The sequence below is a fragment of the Geotrypetes seraphini genome, chromosome 15 (genome assembly GCF_902459505.1).
Source record: "Geotrypetes seraphini chromosome 15, aGeoSer1.1, whole genome shotgun sequence".
Lineage (NCBI taxonomy): Eukaryota > Metazoa > Chordata > Amphibia > Gymnophiona > Dermophiidae > Geotrypetes > Geotrypetes seraphini.
The window spans coordinates 1073109-1091056 of NC_047098.1; the positions used below are offsets into that span (position 1 = coordinate 1073109).

Genomic DNA, 17948 nt, shown 5'->3' on the forward strand with positions numbered 1-17948 from the left:
CTGTTTTACCAACATGAAGTGTAGATACTTTAAAAAAATAAAATGAAACATTATTTAACCAGTAGAAAGTATTCCAAGTAGAGACCTGGACCTGAATTTCTGAGATTAGATAACCTGTATCAGAGATGACCAAAATTAAACTTCCCTTTGCCACATAGAATTTACTCAAATTTAATCTCTGAAAAATATATTTAAAAGACAGGCAAATGATAAGCCAGAGTCACAGTTTCTATTTGGTTGTATGATGAAAGCTATACAGGATCTGTCTGAACAGACTGCGGAAATCAGAAGACGCTCATTTTATCGTGCCTGCGTGTTGTGCGAGGTGTCAGTTATTACTGATATCTTGGAACAAAATGAAATTCCTAGTGAGAAAAGAAAATGAGGGATGCAGGAAACCCCTGGCTGATACCAGGTTCCTAAAAACTAGTCCCTTGAAGCAACTGTCCCTGACTGTTTCCATCCACTGCTGTACAGTCTAATGAAACACAGCACAGAATTGTTTGCTGCAGAAAGTCAGACTTCCCTGATTACTCTTTACAGCAATTGCCGTAACAGCTGCCAGGGAATCTCAACCTGCCACATTAATACCGGAGGGTGAGACCATACTACTCTGGCCACCCCCTCTGTATATCAACATGGCATCCACACTCTTTCAACAGTGGCAGTAGCCCAGCCCTGAGTGTGAAAACTAAGCTGGCATCTGCTCACAACCTTCTCTTCTGGGTGGGGCACGGAGACTGTACAGTAGAGCCAGGTCATATGGCAGGAAGGGAGGGAGCGTAATTTGTACCATAGGCAAGAAACTAAATTAGCCATGACTTGAAATGATAGCTGAGAACTGGAGGGGTGGCACTGCCCCAGGTACATTAAACAGATTGTGAGCCCACCAAGGCAGAGAGGGAAAATACTTGAAGTGCTTGTATGTAAACCGCTTTGAGTGTGGTTGTAAAACCATAAACAGGTGGTATTCAAGTCCCTTTCCCTTATGTCATAATGCCTCATTCCACCAATAAGAGCCAACCTTATCAGTGATGTCACAATGGCTTCATTGTTCTATACTTGGCTCACTTCTGATGTTGTATTGAAGGAGAGTGTGGGGCAGTGGTTAGAGCTGTGGGTTCAAACCCCACACTGCTCCCTGTGATCCTGGGCAAGTCACTTAATCCCCCCATTGCCCCATTAGATAAATTGTGAGCCCACCGGAACAAATAGGGAACATGCTTGAAGTGCCTGTATGTAAAGTGCTTTGAGTGTGGTTGTGTAACTACAAAAAGGTGGTATACAAGTCCCAATCCCTTTCCCTTTTCCAACGTCTTCCAGAAAACCTTGTCTTAAATATAGCCATGCTTGGGAGCTGGTGGAAAAGTCTGTAGCTGGGATTGTAATGTTTATGCATAATTCCTATCTCCACCTATGTCCCCGAACACATCTCCACATGACTAGTAAATGTACAGTCTCTTCTATTGTTAACCGCATAGAACTTCCATGGTATTGCGGTATACAAGAATAAAGTTATTATTATTATTAGTGTGGAAGCATCGGTGGCCTTTTATGCCCTTGCAGAGACCATGGGGTCTCCACCGTGACACCCATTGGCTTTCCGAAAAAAGAACAATATTCTCGGAACTTTACCATGACATGATGGGTTGCGAGAGAGAAGGAGCTTCACAAGGGCAAGAGATCAGTTTCCTGGGGTCTAAAACCCTGTGCTGAGTTCAAATTCTTGTAAGCTGTGGCAGTGCTTCTCTTTCAAAATAGCAGAGTTATGGAATAATAAATTCTCTTCAAGTCTTTCGTAAACACCTAAAAACTTGGCCATTTTCTAAATTGTAAAGTCTTTTTTTTTTTTTTTTACTGTCTCTCCTTTCTCAATTTTATGTACTGTAAACCAAGTCGAGCTTTGTTATAAAGATGACACAGTCTATAAATGTAAGTTTTAGTTTCGTTTAATTTGCCCTCTCTAGTGAAACCCCAGCAAAGGCTCATGTGAAGTGACAGGTGCTAGATAAGGCTCTGATTTTAGGGTTACAGCCTAAAGAGGAAAATTTTGAAACTCTGCCCTGTGCCTCCCCCCCACACACATGGATTTTGCACCATTCTTAAAGCTGAAGTCTGCACACAGTCACATTTCTTCATTTCGATTTCTATCTCGTCCTCCCCAATGGGTTGTAGTTTACATTTCCAATGTTACAATATAGGGTTTACATACAGTGTGTTGCAAAATATCTTCATATAGGATTATTTAGTGATGCTGGTGAAGGGCTGAGGAAGTCACTAGGCAAAAAGGTAGGTTTTTACAGCTTTTCTAAAGTTAAGAAGTCATTTAAGGGCTCTGCTATGAGGAGGTAGAGTTGTTCCAGAGGTTTGGTAAGAAAAGGGAATAGGATCGTAAAATCTTTAAAATCATAAGTGTTTGAGGCTCATGCAGATGAGGACGGAGCTTGTAGGGATGGGGCAGGGACAGAACTTGCAGGGATAGAGATGAATCCCACGGGAATGGGGACAAATTTGTCCCCTTGTCATTCCCTTCTACCAGTCCTATATCTAGTGGTCCAATGGTCGATGGGCAAGAATGATCCTCAATCACTCCTGGCTAGCAGGTGCTGTGTCTAAAATGGCACCCTAGTGGTAATTTGTACTACTTCCACTAGGAATCATGCTTAGAAGAACCAGAGGATGGATGTGGACAGAGAAAACACACAAAAATCAACAACACAAAAGAGCAGAAAACAAGATGGAAGAGAACTGAATAGGAAACAAAACTTCCAAAAAGACTGTTTTCCCAAAAGCAGTTGAACATAGGAGAAGAGGGAGAAACATACAGTCCCAATGCAAAATTTCCATAAGGTGTAGCAATATGTTTAGTGGAAGACCAGAGTAAACAACCAGTTTTAAATGTTTTCTCTGAGGGTTCAAGCCAAAGCTCAAGAGGCAAGGAATTCCAATGAGTAGGGGCAATGTTGAACAAGAAGAATCGAGCTGTAATCTAGTACTTGATGGACTCATGATAAGGTTGGTATTAGTAGGGTGTGGATAGAAGCAAAGAAGATAGCTATGGTGGTTGCCCTATATAAAAAGCTTTGAGCAAAGGAAAGGATCTAGAACTGACATGTGGCCAATAATGGGCAAAGACAAAAGTGATACATGGGATAATGTGTTGCATTGTAAAGAGAAAGAGGCAAGGGAGGCGTCCTGTCAGCCAAACGGCTATCTTCATTCAAACTGAAAGTCCCAACTAGGATCTAAGTTTTGGCATGTAGAAACAACGCCTTCTTCAGGAAATACTGAAATATACAACGTCGGGAGCAGTGCAGAGCATTCAGCGAGGCTCCCTGCGCTATCACGATTTAGTAAGAGGGGGGTAAATGAATAAAATCACACACATACCCCCCCTTTTATGAAGCCGCATTAGGGTTTTTTATTGCAGGCCGTGACAATAAAAGTTCTGAGGCTCGGGGCAGGGGGGAGGGTGATAATTAATAAGAGACAACATTGCATACAAGAGCAATGTTACCAGATTAAAGGATTGATTGTTTGATGGAAAACCATAATCCGTATTTCAAATATCAATCTATGAGAGCTACAAAATGCACGACAATGAAGCCGACGGCACAGTGCGCAGCGGCCACTAAGAGAGCGAATAGAATGCTAGGTATAATCAAGAAGGGTATTACTACCAGAACGAAAGAAGTTATCCTGCCGTTGTATCAGGCGATGGTGCGTCTGCATCTGGAGTATTGCGTCCAATATTGGTCGCCGTACCTTAAGAAGGATATGGCGTTACTTGAGAGGGTTCAGAGGAGAGCGACGCGTTTGATAAAAGGGATGGAAAACTTTTCATACGCTGAGAGATTGGAGAAACTGGGACTCTTTTCCCTGGAGAAGAGGAGACTTAGAGGGGATATGATAGAGACTTACAAGATCATGAAGGGCATAGAGAGAGTAGAGAGGGACAGATTCTTCAAACTTTCGAAAAATAAAAGAACAAGAGGGCATTCGGAAAAGTTGAAAGGGAACAGATTCAAAACGAATGCTAGGAAGTTCTTCTTTACCCAACGTGTGGTAGACACCTGGAATGCGCTTCCAGAGAGCGTAATAGGGCAGAGTACGGTACTGGGGTTCAAGAAAGGATTGGACAATTTCCTGCTGGAAAAGGGGATAGAGGGGTATAGATAGAGGATTACTGCACAGGTCCTGGACCTGTTGGACTGCTGGGCACGATGGACCTCAGGTCTGACCCAGCGGAGGCATTTCTTATGTTCTTATGTTCATAAAAATTATAAATAATGAATAAACTAAAAAAAATGCTAATGAAATCAAAATGCTGAAAAAAAATTTTGGTCAAACAAATCATTCCAATATGTACAAAAAATGATGAAAGGAATTAATATAACGGAGACCTAAAACTTACTCCTTAAATTGAAAGGGTTTTTAAATACATTATAACCGACAGGAAAGTTAGTCCATGAGCACGCTGCGCTGATTTTGCTACACTGAATTTGTGGTTGAGTTTCCTGTACTGTGAATCTTTTCAGCAGCCCCCTGTCAGTTTTCAAAAGGGCCAAAGTTTTTATCTCCAAGTGACTCCTAAAACCTTTGAATCGAGTCGCACAGCTGTGGCAAATTTTCGCCTCCCCTGATATAGATTCTTTTTTCTCCTCTCTCTTGCTCTTCATAGTGGGTGGCATTTCTGGACAAACTACTTCTGCCTCCATCGAGCATTCAAGACAGCGGGACATTCCCAGAACTAGGCATACTCAACAAAGGAGTGGAGAATCTAAAGCTAAGCCTCTGCAAGACAATCTTGTGTATTTGCATTTCATCTCTGTTTGCTTTAGATTTAATCATTCTTCCTTTCCACCCCTCAAGCAAATGTTTTACTCCCTGTTTATCCTTATGTCGACAGCATATTACTGTGGGACAGACAACATGAACAGCTTAACACAGCCTAATAGAGTCAGAGATGATTTTTAGACCCAAATGTGTTTCCTTCTTCTTTCCAATATTAATATTTTTGTTTATTGAAAGCTTCTGTACCAGGACTAATGGCTGGGTGAGTCAATTCACAGTAGTTTGAGGCCTGGCAATGGTCTGTGGCCCTTGTGCTGCAGGTTAACCAATGCCCAGAGCTCCTTTGAATCCAAAATCAAAATTCCAACCCCAAACTCCACATGTGCTCCAGAAAAAAGCGTGAGCAAAATCCTAATTCATAATAATAATAATGCAGTATTCATAAAATTAGTACCGCAGCTGGCACAGCTTAGGGATGCTTCGGGTTTTTTTTCCAGATGAGAGTGATTGCAGGCCCTCACAGCATTTAAGGCTGGATTAACCATTTGGCAACGGCTTCACAGGGGTAGAAAAGGTTCAGTTGCAGTCAGATTGAACCAGGAGTCCTGACAATCGCATATAAACCTGCCAGAGACTTTTCCACTCTATGGACTTTCACAACAAAATTCAAATTTCTGACCAACTGACTTTCCCGCCAAAATTCAAATTGGTGGACTGCCCTGTTCCCAATCAGGTCAGTGAACTCACTATTTGCAAAGTCACACTGCAGACTTCAGAGCATAGCCTGAAGAAAGCCACAACATGGTGGCTGAAACGTCAGTTTCTACCTGACAAGATGCAGCGAGACCCAGAAACCTGCAACAAACCTCAGAACATATGTTTACTTGCAGGGCAATAGTGCAACCAGAACCTATTTGGGGGGGGGGGGAAGGGGGGATAACAGATAGCATGGGGGCACTAGGCACCCTATTTCCTCTGCTTGACTTTCCTCTTCTCTTCCTGCCCTGCCCCCAAAATTAAAATTAAAAATACCACAGGCTGAAAAAAATGTGCATTTCAACACTTCGAGCCACAATGTTGACACCCATAGTTTGAGAAAACATGCATAGTGTTGACATCAGTGATCCAATCAGCTTCTCATTTCTTCTGCTGGTGAAGTCTGGTGAACCCGCCAGCTCTGATCAGTGTGCTTGGCTGCTGGGTAAGACCGAGGCAAAAGAATAAAAGGGCCACCTATGCCTACATCCTATCGGAGGTTGGCAGGGCAATTTTCCCAAATATACTGGAAAAAATGATGCCCAACAAGGCATTTTTCTAAAAGGAATATGTTGACCTAATCATGGTAACATAGAAAAAGACCAGTATAGCTAGGGTTGTAACTGCCGCTCCATGTGGATTCACCATCTTCTATTTCCATCTTTAGAGGTGAAAGTCATTCAAGTTTTCCTTTGAGTGGAATCCCTCTAACCCCTAATTCTATATATCACACTCAAAATTGTGTCTGTGACCAATCTCTACACACAATTTAACTGAATAACAAGCCAATTACCACCAGTAACTGAGCGCTAATAATCAGTTCTTGGTGCATCTTTGTGTTCAGTATTCTATGAAGACGCACATGGAAATTTTTATGTGTGGATCAAAAAAGAGCGTTCCTAGAATTTGCACATAGTGGTACAGAATAAGGCAGATCTGGGCCTAATTTAGGCATCAGAATTTACATCAGGTTATAGTTGGTATAAATCTGTGCACCTAAAATTGGGTTGAAAAGGCGATGGCAACGGCAAAAGAAGAGGAGATGGGCAGACTGAATGGGCCATTTGGCCTTTATCTGCTGTCATGTTTCTATGTATAAACAGTAGCCAATTTTGAGCGCTGTTTATAGACATAGCACTTAGACTTCAAAAAGGTGTGAGATATACTCAGAGGATCCCTGTATGGTAAGTCAAAAGGAACAAAGCATAGGATTAAATTCTGTAAATACTGCCCAAATGTTGTGGCAATTCTAGCGATATCCCCGACTTGCCACAGAGGAATTATCAGGGCAGGATCAAAGGGGTTTAGAGCCCATCAGAATAGTTTCCATGAGGAGCAGAATAACAGGGCTGCCTATCCTAGGTCTAGTTCCTATAGCCTGGATCATTGGCAAGCAAGCCCAACCCAGGACAAAGGGAAAATACACACAAACAGGCAGGGAAGCCATTTTGTCCCTGTTCAGAAAAAAACAGCAGGGTTTTTTTTTTCTGACTGCATTCTGCAGTCCCGCCACAGGGGGAGGCAGAGAGAGTACCTGCCCATTCCTATTCCTCACAGGTGTAGGCAGGACTCTCTCCTATTTAAACCTGACCCTGAGAGCAGCAGAAGAAACAGCAATCGGGAGGAGCAGAGTAGCACCTAACAGCCATCAGCCTGAGGGAAAACCTGATGTGGAGATGTTAGATGTAGGTTGAAGCTGAGGAATTACCTGATTTAGAGCTGACTGCTCCACAGGAGTTTATGGAAGTGGGTGACATGAAGATGGGCAGGTAGAAGCCATGGAGCTAGCTTAAACCTCTGGGCTTTGCAGTGAGGATATTTTTACTGGGTGAATTATTGCTTAAAGCTGCTCTCAAGTAAGCTCATTGACTGTAGCACCTGTGTGAAACAGTTTGGAGTTTGTGCATTTTCCCTGTTCAAAATATTTTTATTAATTTTTTAAGCAGGGTAATAACAATAGAAAAAGCTTCCGAGGAAACCTTATCCAAACTAGGAGGTACTGTTTTGCCACTGGTTAAGAACTTTGGAAGCTATGTGGGGAGTGTTTCAGAAGGATTGCCACAAGCTGAACTTTTGAATGCTGGTTTGAGGGGGGGGGGGGGGTCTTTTCCTTTTTGAAAGGTTTTTTTCTTCGAACTGAAAGTTTTCAGCTAAGCCATTCTGTTGGACTGTAATGTTTCAATTACTTACCTGTTTTTGGATAAGGAACTCCTTTTTGGACACTTATATAAACTGCTCAGAAATACACTTAAATGTTTATTGATTTATGCCTTTTTTCTTGCTTTGAGAGAAATCCTGCAAGTAACTGGAAATCGGGTGTGGCCCAGCAACAAGCTGCCAGAACTACAGCGGCAATCTTGGAACCTGGCAGATCCTGAAAAGTTTCTCCCTATTAAGGAGAGAACATCATCATTTGTTTTTCTGCTGTTATTGTTTATAGGTTTTCTCAATATGATTTACTCTGAGTGCAAAAGACTTGTATAATAAACTTTTGAACCAAACCTTTTGGTGTTCTTGTATCTGTGTCTGGGATTCAAACCAGCACCCCCTGTAGGGCTTCTGCCTCATTGCAGAAGAGTGCCTCGTTCCATTTGTTTTACTGCCACCTGGGGGAGGGCCGCTGTAGAGCTAGTGCGGACCTGGGCTGGTGACAATGTGTATGCCAAAAAAACAAAGAGCAGTGTCACTCTTTTTGTCCTCACTACTTCCCATGCAAGAGAATTGCAGGCATTCATCATGATTGAGTTACCCTTTCTTCTTTATAATGTTCAAATTACATTCAAACTTAAAATATGTACAGTTGTAAAGACACATGGAAAAAAATCTTGTAAGAAAATGTTCTAACTTCTATTAAGTATCTTTCAAAAAAAAATAAAATAAAATAAAAGGAAGCCTATACCTGTGAGGTACTGAAAATAAAGATAAGAGAACAGATCAAAATTGTCTTCCCAATGCAAAGGAAAATAAAACTAGTAGCCATCTGCACAGCTACAGAAACGCAGGCACTTTATTATTAATACAGAGGTAGAACTACACCTCTGCTGGTACAGAAAAACAGCTAAACCTCTAATATTGTGAAACAGCTCCACTGCGACTGATACAGAAACAGAGCCACATTTTACTAGTACAGAGATAAAGTCACATTTCTACCAGGAACTGGGCACAAGGATTTTCACGCCAGTAATGTGCATAAATGATTTGAATAATGCCATAGATGGGAATATGGATGTCCACAGGCAGGTAAATGCCAAAATTCCACTTGTGTATTGTTTAACAGATTTATATCCCACCTGAAGCCTTTACTTTCCCCTCAGAGGCTGAGGGAGATATGATTGAAGTCTACAAAATCCTGAGTGGAGTAGAACGGGTACAAGTGGATCAATTTTTCACTGTCAAAAATTACGAAGACTAGGGGACAGCCAATGAAGTTACAGGGAAATACTTTTAAAACCAATAGGAGGAAATATTTTTTCATTCAGAGAATAGTTAAGCTCTGGAAGGCATTGCCAGAGGTTGTGGTAAGAGGGATAGAGTAACTGGTTTTAAGGAAGGTTTGGAGAAGTTCCTGTCATTAAGACATGGGGGAAGCCACTGCTTTCCCTGGATGGGTAGCATGGAATGTTGTTACTCTTTGGGCTTTGGCTAGGTACTAGGGACCTGGATTGGCCACCGTGAGAACGAGCTACTGGGCTTGATGGACCATTGGTCTGACCCAGTAAGACTATTTTTATGTTATGTTTTTATGTTCTCTGACTTTCCACAGGGGATCTAATTTCATGAATGCCAATATTGAAAGGCACTTACACCTTCACCGATGGCCAATACAGAATAAAAGAACAGCCCAGATGGGATCAACACCTATGGCATTTCTTCTTGGGTAGATTGAATGGCTCCTACCGTCCAGCAAACCAGTTCTCAGATCTTATGTTTTGAAGTTCTGTTGGTGCTGATCGGTTGAAACCGTTCCTGTAGATCTCCCTAATCAAATCTAGGCAGGCTGCTCTTCCCTCTGCCCTGGGAACACCTCCAGGGTCTGCAGGCAAAGACATACAGAAACCCGTGCTGGGTTTTCATTTCCATGGGTAAAATGTGTTTTTACCTGAGCAAAGGGCTTTGAATTTTGCCCTTTCTACAGGTTCTTACAAATCCTGATGGGTCACTAGGATCAAACACAGGGATTTAACATGCCAAAAATAACCTCACACAGAACGGGATGAGTGCAAGTGGAATGTTGGCAAAGCGCCTTGTCTTATGTCAACCGATCAGCATCAACAGAACTTCAAAACATAAGATCAGAGAACTGGTCTGTTGGACGGTAGGAGCCATTCATACTGCCCCAAAAGAAATGCCACAGCTGCTGATTCCAGCTGGGCTGCTCTTTTATTCTGTATTGGCCATCAGTGAAGGTGTAAGTGCCTTTCAATATTGGCCTTCGTGAAATCGGATCCCCTGTGGAAAGCCAGAAGGGAAAGTAAAGGCTTTCACTGTATTTGCTTCACTATCACTGTCACATGATAGTTTGGATCCGGACAAGATTTCCTTATACATCTGTTTGCTAAGCAAACAATACTTGTGCCTGAGCAGCTGCACAGGTTTTGTTTGGCTGCCTTCTAGTCCGTCCTACCTGGCTCAGGTACATACACCTGCTCACCTTATTCCTGCCGTCTTGGCTGAGGGGATGCAGAAGCTGCCTCATGCAGCCACAGCCAGTTCTAATCTAGCAATTATTAATGGGATTTTTCACATTCCGGAGCACAAGTCTGATATGGGACAATGCTGCATTCTTTGGAAGAAAGTCGGGACAGGCAGTCAGACATGCAGATAGCTGGAAAACTGGTTCTGTCTGCTGCGGCTCTGCTCCTGCTGACTTTAGCTTATCGATTTTATAAGTCCCGAAGTCATGTTCTTCCTCCAAGAAGTGACATCACAGGAGAGGAGGTCAGAGGATTGCAAGAAGAGTGTCCAGGCCCAGCTCCATCCCAAAAAGATCGCACTGATGCAGTACCAGGGCTGAGATACAGACAGATAACCAGCAATGGGGTGAGGCAAAGCTGCAGTAGGAGTGATGATCAGACTGACCATCTGAGCGGAACGGTCACCATAGAGACATGGAGACCACACAGCGAGGTCTACCTGGAAGATCGAAATCTACTTAGCAAGGAGGAATGTGAAACTAGTGACGAAGCAACGTCTATACTTCAGAAAAACAAAAAGCAAGCTTCAGAGGAACGACAAGCAGAGATTGCTACGGAGTCCCAACAGTTGAAGCTAGTGGATTCAGTTATTGGGTTTAACGGAGAAGACAAATACAAATTGGGAGGTAAAGAAAACCGTGTGAATTCGAACAACTTGGAAAGTAAAGCTCACAGCTATCTGGCAACTTACAAGGATTTACATGAGACGGGTTTAGAGTACAGTCATCAGACAGGAGAAGAATCAAACTGCAAAGTAGTCTCCAAGAAATGTGGACTGAGCCCTACATGTAGCGACTGCCCCAAACTTCAAGATGATCCACAAGGGGAAGAAATGATCAAGAGCTCAGTTTTAACACAGGAATCACAGGTTTCTGTGGACAGCTGGCAAACTATTAATGCAAGGTCTGGAATCAATTTGGAGATAAATCAAACCCATGAAAAAGCTGATAGATTACACACATTTTCTTCTATTACAGAGATAAAGGTGGAAGAAAATTACATAACAGACAGGCATTCAGAAGATGACAGTTTAACCCATTCATCACCAGCTGCTGGCCTGAAAACCAAAATCTACAATTATTATGTCTCATCTACCTCAGAATCGTTATCTGAAGAAAGATCAAAAAGTGTTGGTCCTTCCAGTCTCTGCTTATCACCTGTTCTGTCCAAGGCACATAAAGAGCTACTGGACTCTGAACCTGGGTTGGACTCATTCGAAGAACTAGGGAAAAGAGATGTTAAGGGATTTGTGACTACACAAATTCTTACCACCAATGGACCATCTCATGAAAGTGAAGAAATGTGGCAGCCGGAAGCCTTAGATGGGATGCAGCAGAGACGGGGCTCCTCTGAGGCTCTCCAGAACCAGGAATTCCACAAAACAGAGAACTTCATGACATCAGAAGTTAAGTCAGAACTACCTGTAAAGGTTCAGGACTTTAGCATCTCCACCCTAGATGGTACTAATTCATGGAGTTTACCTGCTAAGCTAACAGTACAATCTTTGAATTCTACCGACATTGAGTCTAACCGGGAGCTCAGCCTTCAGGCAGCTGTCGATGGCAATGGTTTTCAAATAAATAAGGCTCCAGATATGACCATAGCTAAACAACTGAATTTGGAAAACTGCATTGACATGCTGTCTGCAGCAAAGAAGTACAAGCTTTACGACCTCCAAGAAGCAGCTTACAAAGTCATGAGTGAGAACTATCTGCAAGTTCTTCAGAATCCATCCATCTATAGATATCTCAATGCTACAGAAAGAGAGCTAATTTTGGAGAGGAGGATGAAGGGGAGAAAGTTTGTAACTGTTGCTGATGTTGATGCACAAGACTACACCCTGCCTCCTTCCCAAAACCCCAGCAGACTCTGCTTCTATGATGATGAAAATGATTCTTGGCACATGCTATCATGTATCCCAACTGAGGCCATTTCTATAGGATGCGCCATGGGCACCATGTTTAATTACCTCTTTGTAGTTGCTGGCTGTGAAGGTCAAGGGAGACAGAAGAAGCCTTCAAATCGCGTTTTCTGCTATAACCCTCTGACTGATAACTGGAGTGAAGTCAGCCCTTTGAATCAAGCCAGACCTCATTGCAAACTTGTGGCACTGGATGGATATCTCTATGCCATCGGTGGTGAATGCCAGCATACTGTGGAAAGGTATGACCCATGTCAAGATCGATGGACTTTTACAGCCCCCATGCCAAATGACACTTTTGCTGTTGCCCATACTGCTACAGCCTGTGATAATGAGATTTGTGTGACAGGAGGAACATTGAGATACATGATGATAAAATACAACTACAAACGTGATTCTTGGAAAACCAGCCTCATCAGTGGCAGTAAGGATCGAACCACTGAAATTGTGTCTGTGAACAATTTCATTTACCGTTTTGACTTGAACCGCAGCATGGGCATTAGTGTCTATCGCTGCAGTACCAGTGCTAGACTATGGTATGAATGTGCCATCAACCGAATGCCTTACCCAGCATCCTTCCAATGTGCTGTCATCAGCCGCAAAATCTACTGCCTCAGCCGGCAATTTACCCTCAGCTTTCTTGCAGATGAAGTTTCACCGAGGTTTCTGGATGAGAAGCTGAAGGCCTTTCCTTCGCCAAAGGGCACCCTCTTTCCATTTGTCCTCAGTCTCCCGAACAGAGACAAGGTTTTCACAGACTCCTAAACAACCTCTATCTGCTGTTGGATGCCACAGTAGGAGTAAGTGTTTACCAGTATAGTATTCTGTAGTTGATGGATTTTTTTGGTTAATGAAATTTTAGATTTGAAAGTAACTCTGTGCTCTATTTAGCAGCATTACATAAGACAAATGGAAAGGCCTCTTTTTGGCTATGATCTCCAGTGACTGGGGAGGGGATGTTGGGGGTCCTTATTTTTTAGCAATGGGGATTCTCATTTTTAGTTGGGGGTCCTCATTTAATTTCAGCGATGACTTTTTTGCTGGGGACCACAGGCTGCAGCTCCCTTAGGAACCTGGTACTTGTACGCCCTGAGACCTGTTTGAAGCCTATTCTATAAAGAAAAGTAGGGACCTTCCTTTCTTTATACTGTACCAGTGCATCAGGTCAAATGTGCACTTCTATTTTAGACTTATTTATTCCAACTATAGAGCTGTATACAGTATAGGCTCACGCCTAGTTTGCTAAAAACCACATGTTAACCATAGTATTCTATAATTCACACATGTAATTGTGCGCCCCGTCCAAACTCTGTGCATCTGAATGCCCACGTGCAATGTACGGACCATCAGACACTGGCATGTTCTTACAGAATAGCTCAGAGCCAAAACATGCTTCTTTCGGCACATATGTGTCCAGCTGCATCTAGGCCGCTCCTTTAAGAAGCTGATTTCCAAATGGTCTCCATGTGCCTACGATCATTGGCAAACCCTATCTAGCAATCTTGCTCTCATTTTGGCACAAAGTCATAACTGAAAATGAGCCTAGAGCAGCCTTGCCTTGTACATTTTGCACCAAAGTTACCCCAGGACACTCTCTGACCCATTTCTGCCCCCAGAAACCCAATTTCTGATGCAAAGCCTACTAGATCATTCCTAGATATGAAGCCCCTATTTCCTCCTACTGACACAGCCTGGGGACCATTCGGGAGGCTTGTAAGGAAGAGAGAAAACCAGTACCAAGTGAACAAGGAGGGGTTCTGTTCAAAGAGACTGGGTGGGTAGGAAGGGGAAAATTGGGGTATTGCAGCACTAGGGGGCTTGGGGAAGTCAGGTCTGAATTTTTTTGTTTTGTTTTAAAAGGCTCTAGGATAGGGTTACCAGACGTCTGGATTTACCCGGACATGTCCGGGCATCCAGACAGCTTCCTGGTTTTGAAAAGCTTCCAGCTAGGTGCAACGTCGGGCGGGCATCTGTGTCATACCAGCCCATGTGCAGATGTCTTCCCGATCTTGCTCCGAGCAAGTGAATATGTTGAGGAGGTGTGGCTAGGGGCATAATGGGCTGTGACTTGGATAAAACAGGGTGAGGCCTGGCAGAACTGGGTGGGCCTAGGGGCGTGGCCATGGGTCCAGATTTTACTTCTGTAAAATCTGGTAACCTTACTCTGGGTCAGGACTCCAGGGAAGAGGTGTTGAGTGGGCCTGAAAGTAAATTAAAGCTCAGATCCTACATTTATGCTTTTAGATTTGGCTCCTAAAGTTGAGTCCTATTTCCAGATAAATTTAGGGCCTAAGGGTCCGTATTCAGCCTCTGGTGGTAATCAGCTTGTAAGCCATTTCACAGGTGTGGAGCGAGTTGACCCCAGATAGTCACTGCCAGGGTAGAACCCAGAAATTAACTGGGCATCACCAGGACCTAGCCAGTTACTGGCTCTAGTAGTCAGAGGGGATTCTCAGCTACACTTCCTGGTTAAGTGCCTCTCAATAGGTGAGGTGAGGTGATGTGAGGCTTGGCCTAGTGGTAGAGCTGCTGCCTCAGCACCCTGAGTTTGTGGGATCAAATCCTAGCATTGCTCCTTAATCCTCCATTGCCCCAGGTACAAAATAAGTGCCTGTATCTGTGTAAATCGCTTTGAAAAACGGGGTCTACAAGTCTCCCTTTCAACATCCAGGTGTGGCCGGCTCTGCAGGGTTTAACTAGGCAGAAGCCTCTCCTGCCTGGTTAAACTCTTTGAATATTGACCCTTTAAGTATTCAGGCCTGCTATACATTTGCCCAGGTTTAGGAACTAGTGCTGAAAATCTTAAATCCGTCCTCTATCGCCAGACACTTTTTAGGCTTCTAAATTTGTGAGTTAAATTTAACACACTCGGCCCCAGTTAATTTTCAAAGAGGCCAATTTAAGAGAAAAGCGTTCAGAATTAGGAGCATAAGATCTGTTGAACACGGGGCCCTGGCTTACAAACCTAGCTTTCTTCTCCCACTCTGACCCTACCATCATTTTGTCATCAACATTCAGGGATTTTGTGATGTCCAGAGCTTAGCCCTGGGAAGTTTTCAAGGGGATGATTTAGGAGCCAAAGTGCTAAAATTAGTTTTCTGCTCCTAGAACCCATTCCCATGCTACAGTAGGAAATGCCATGAATTCAGAGATGAAGCGTCGTATTTATTGGTCCGTAATAATACAGATGTCGAGAGCACTGTAGAACGAGAGATATAGAAACCAGTTCTCCTGCAGGGCACAGAGACTTCATGCTATCCTTAACCTTGCGAGCAAGCTAATTTAATCGTGAATTAATAATGAGCGTGACTGTTGGGACAGACGGGATGGGTTGTTTAGGTCTTTAGCACATGAAATTGGAGTTAAACTACTGTATTCTGTCAAATCTACAACTAATAATAAAAATAATATGTAATAAATCCAAAGAGATGCGATTATGATAGCTTTGTATCGTACTGAGTGACACTATACGATGCATGTAATCATAGGGAAAGATCGATGAAGATGGGTGAAATAGCTGAATCCACTGTGGATGTGGGATCCTACATCGAGTGGATTTCCACCATCAAAGGCTTCTTCCAGAGGGTGTGAACGTTTGCGCCTTTCCCACCTCGGGGCCGAACCAGCAAAGCTCTTTTATTCAGAAAATGTGAGTTAATCCCCCTAATATGCAATGCCTTGCAGTGCAATAAATAACTTTCTGAGTGATGGTTTTGCTTCTGAGTCTGATTCTTCTCTGGGATACTGGCATGGAAGAGCTGCTTCCTTGTGACTTTGGGTAAGTGACTTAACCCTTCATTGCCCCAGTCCCTGTTTAGAATACATAATCACAGAAAGGCAATAAGGATCAGAAGCTACAGGGAGTGAGACTAAAGACTCTATACATTGCTGTTTTACTCTTTCGCATCTAAATAGATAAAAGAGGCTCAGCTGACCCCATCCTGCTGCCAGAATGTCCAGTGATTGTGCAAACGCTTCAGTAAAAGCACTAAAACAGCCAGCAGGTAGCAGAATGGTATTTAAATAGAAAAGCTGGGACTGTCATGGAATAAATTCAAAAAAGTTCATTCAACTATTCTCAAAGTAATCAGCTAAAATGACGACACACACATTTCACCAAATTAAAAAGAGGCTGGACAGGGAGGGAGGGGGGCTGGGGAATAAACCACCTACTTCACCGTCAAAACCAAAGGATGCAGAATCACACGTGCACCTTGCTAACGATTTTCGAAGGGAAAATCCACCAGAAGGAATCTGTTATTAAAGCAGCACGTACGGTGTCACAAAGCGGACCCTGAAAAATGTGACTTCCTGGAGAAAGCGAGGGAATATTAGGGCTAGTTGGGTAATCGTAGGAATGGAAGGAAAAATCTCCATGAAATTCCAAATGAAGCCAACAGAAGTGGAGACGCCAGAGATGTGTCAACATTCAACTGACTCAATATGGCCAATGTTTCAGCCGTATCAAAATTGGATAGGTGATAAGCCAAAACACACGGGGTATCTGTCAAATGCCAGCGAATGAGCCCTCATCACCTACAAAGTCATTCTAACATTGATCTTAGCATACAGGACATGCTCCCAGTGGGTGGGGGGGGGGGGGCGCTGGCACCTCTCTGCCTCTCCATGCCACACTTATGTCCTCCCTTCCCCACCCCCATACCTCTTTATAATTTTCTACTCTAGCTTGCTGCTTGCGTTGGCCTGGCTCCCTCTGAAATCACTTCCGGGTCACAACCTCACAATGTAAAAATAAAACATCAACTTCAAAAATCCTACCCTTTACACCTTCATAATTCACCGTACAATTATGTAAATGACCTTAAAAGCCATCTTATAAAAACCACAATCTCTGGGGCTGTCTGGTTTGTGCCATGTCCAGGTAGGTAAAAACGACATCTCAGCCCTTGTGCTGTGACTCTTTGAGGTGGTCTTTCCATAGTGGGTCATCAAACCTGATTGGCTGGGGTTAGAGGTAGGTGGTTTCATGGGAGCAGTTTTGATTCTGGAAGACAGGAAGATTTGTCAATACAGTTTAAACTCTGGAAAGAGGGACATTATTATTGGGGATTTGAGATGGGAAAGTTCATTGCTCATTGGTCACAAATTTAAATTTCGGCTGCAAAATCAGGTGGAAAAATTTGTCTTTGGAGGGAGGGAAATTCTATTGGTCACATTCTTGAAACTGAAACGGGGGTGGAGGAGAGATGTTTTTTCCTTAGCACTAGTCCTCTTTGCACAAACCTTCTATAAATGAGTGGTTGACGTGCTTTGTTTAAAATGAGTCCTTTGTCTCCATTAAGATTGTGTAGGCGTGTTGCTTTCTCTACCACAACATGACACCCACACAATTTCAATGAAGACAATGCACTTATCTTAAACAAAGCTTAGTAACCACTCACTCGCACACTATTAAAATCCACATCTTTTCAGAAAACACCCCCTTTCAGCAAAACTGGTGGAGAGAGGAAGAGATGGCATGATTGAGCAGACTAGCTAGGTCATATGGTCTTTATCTGCCTTCATTTCTCGTTATTTTTATAAGAACAGCCATCCTGGGTCAGACCAATGGTCCATCATGCCCAGTATCCTGCTTTCATATCAGGCTGCCAGTTGGGACAAAGAATTCAAACAACTATCTCTTATGTATTTCTCATATCTGGAATTTAGAAAATGTTTGAAAATTTACTTATTCTCTAGATTTTGGGGTAATTAAATTCCATGATTGCTCAGTTGTAAGTAGACGTAATCTTTTGTAAACCGCATAGATCTGCAAGATTATG

At 43.0% G+C, this 17948-nt stretch overlaps 1 protein-coding gene across 1 annotated transcript; it reads left to right on the forward strand.

The window, feature by feature from the left end:
- The first annotated feature begins 10211 nt into the window (after positions 1-10211).
- KLHDC7A (kelch domain containing 7A) lies at positions 10212-15875 on the forward strand. Its single transcript, XM_033921575.1, has 2 exons — positions 10212-12965; positions 15654-15875. The coding sequence occupies exon 1, from the start codon at positions 10324-10326 to the stop codon at positions 12928-12930; it is 2607 nt and encodes an 868-aa protein (XP_033777466.1). The 5' UTR covers positions 10212-10323; the 3' UTR covers positions 12931-12965; positions 15654-15875.
- The last annotated feature ends 2073 nt before the right edge of the window (positions 15876-17948 follow it).

Bases quoted from the DNA above. Each gene is read 5' to 3' on its own strand.
- KLHDC7A (XM_033921575.1), top strand. From the start codon at position 10,324: ATGCTGCATTCTTTGGAAGAAAGTCGGGACAGGCAGTCAGACATGCAG.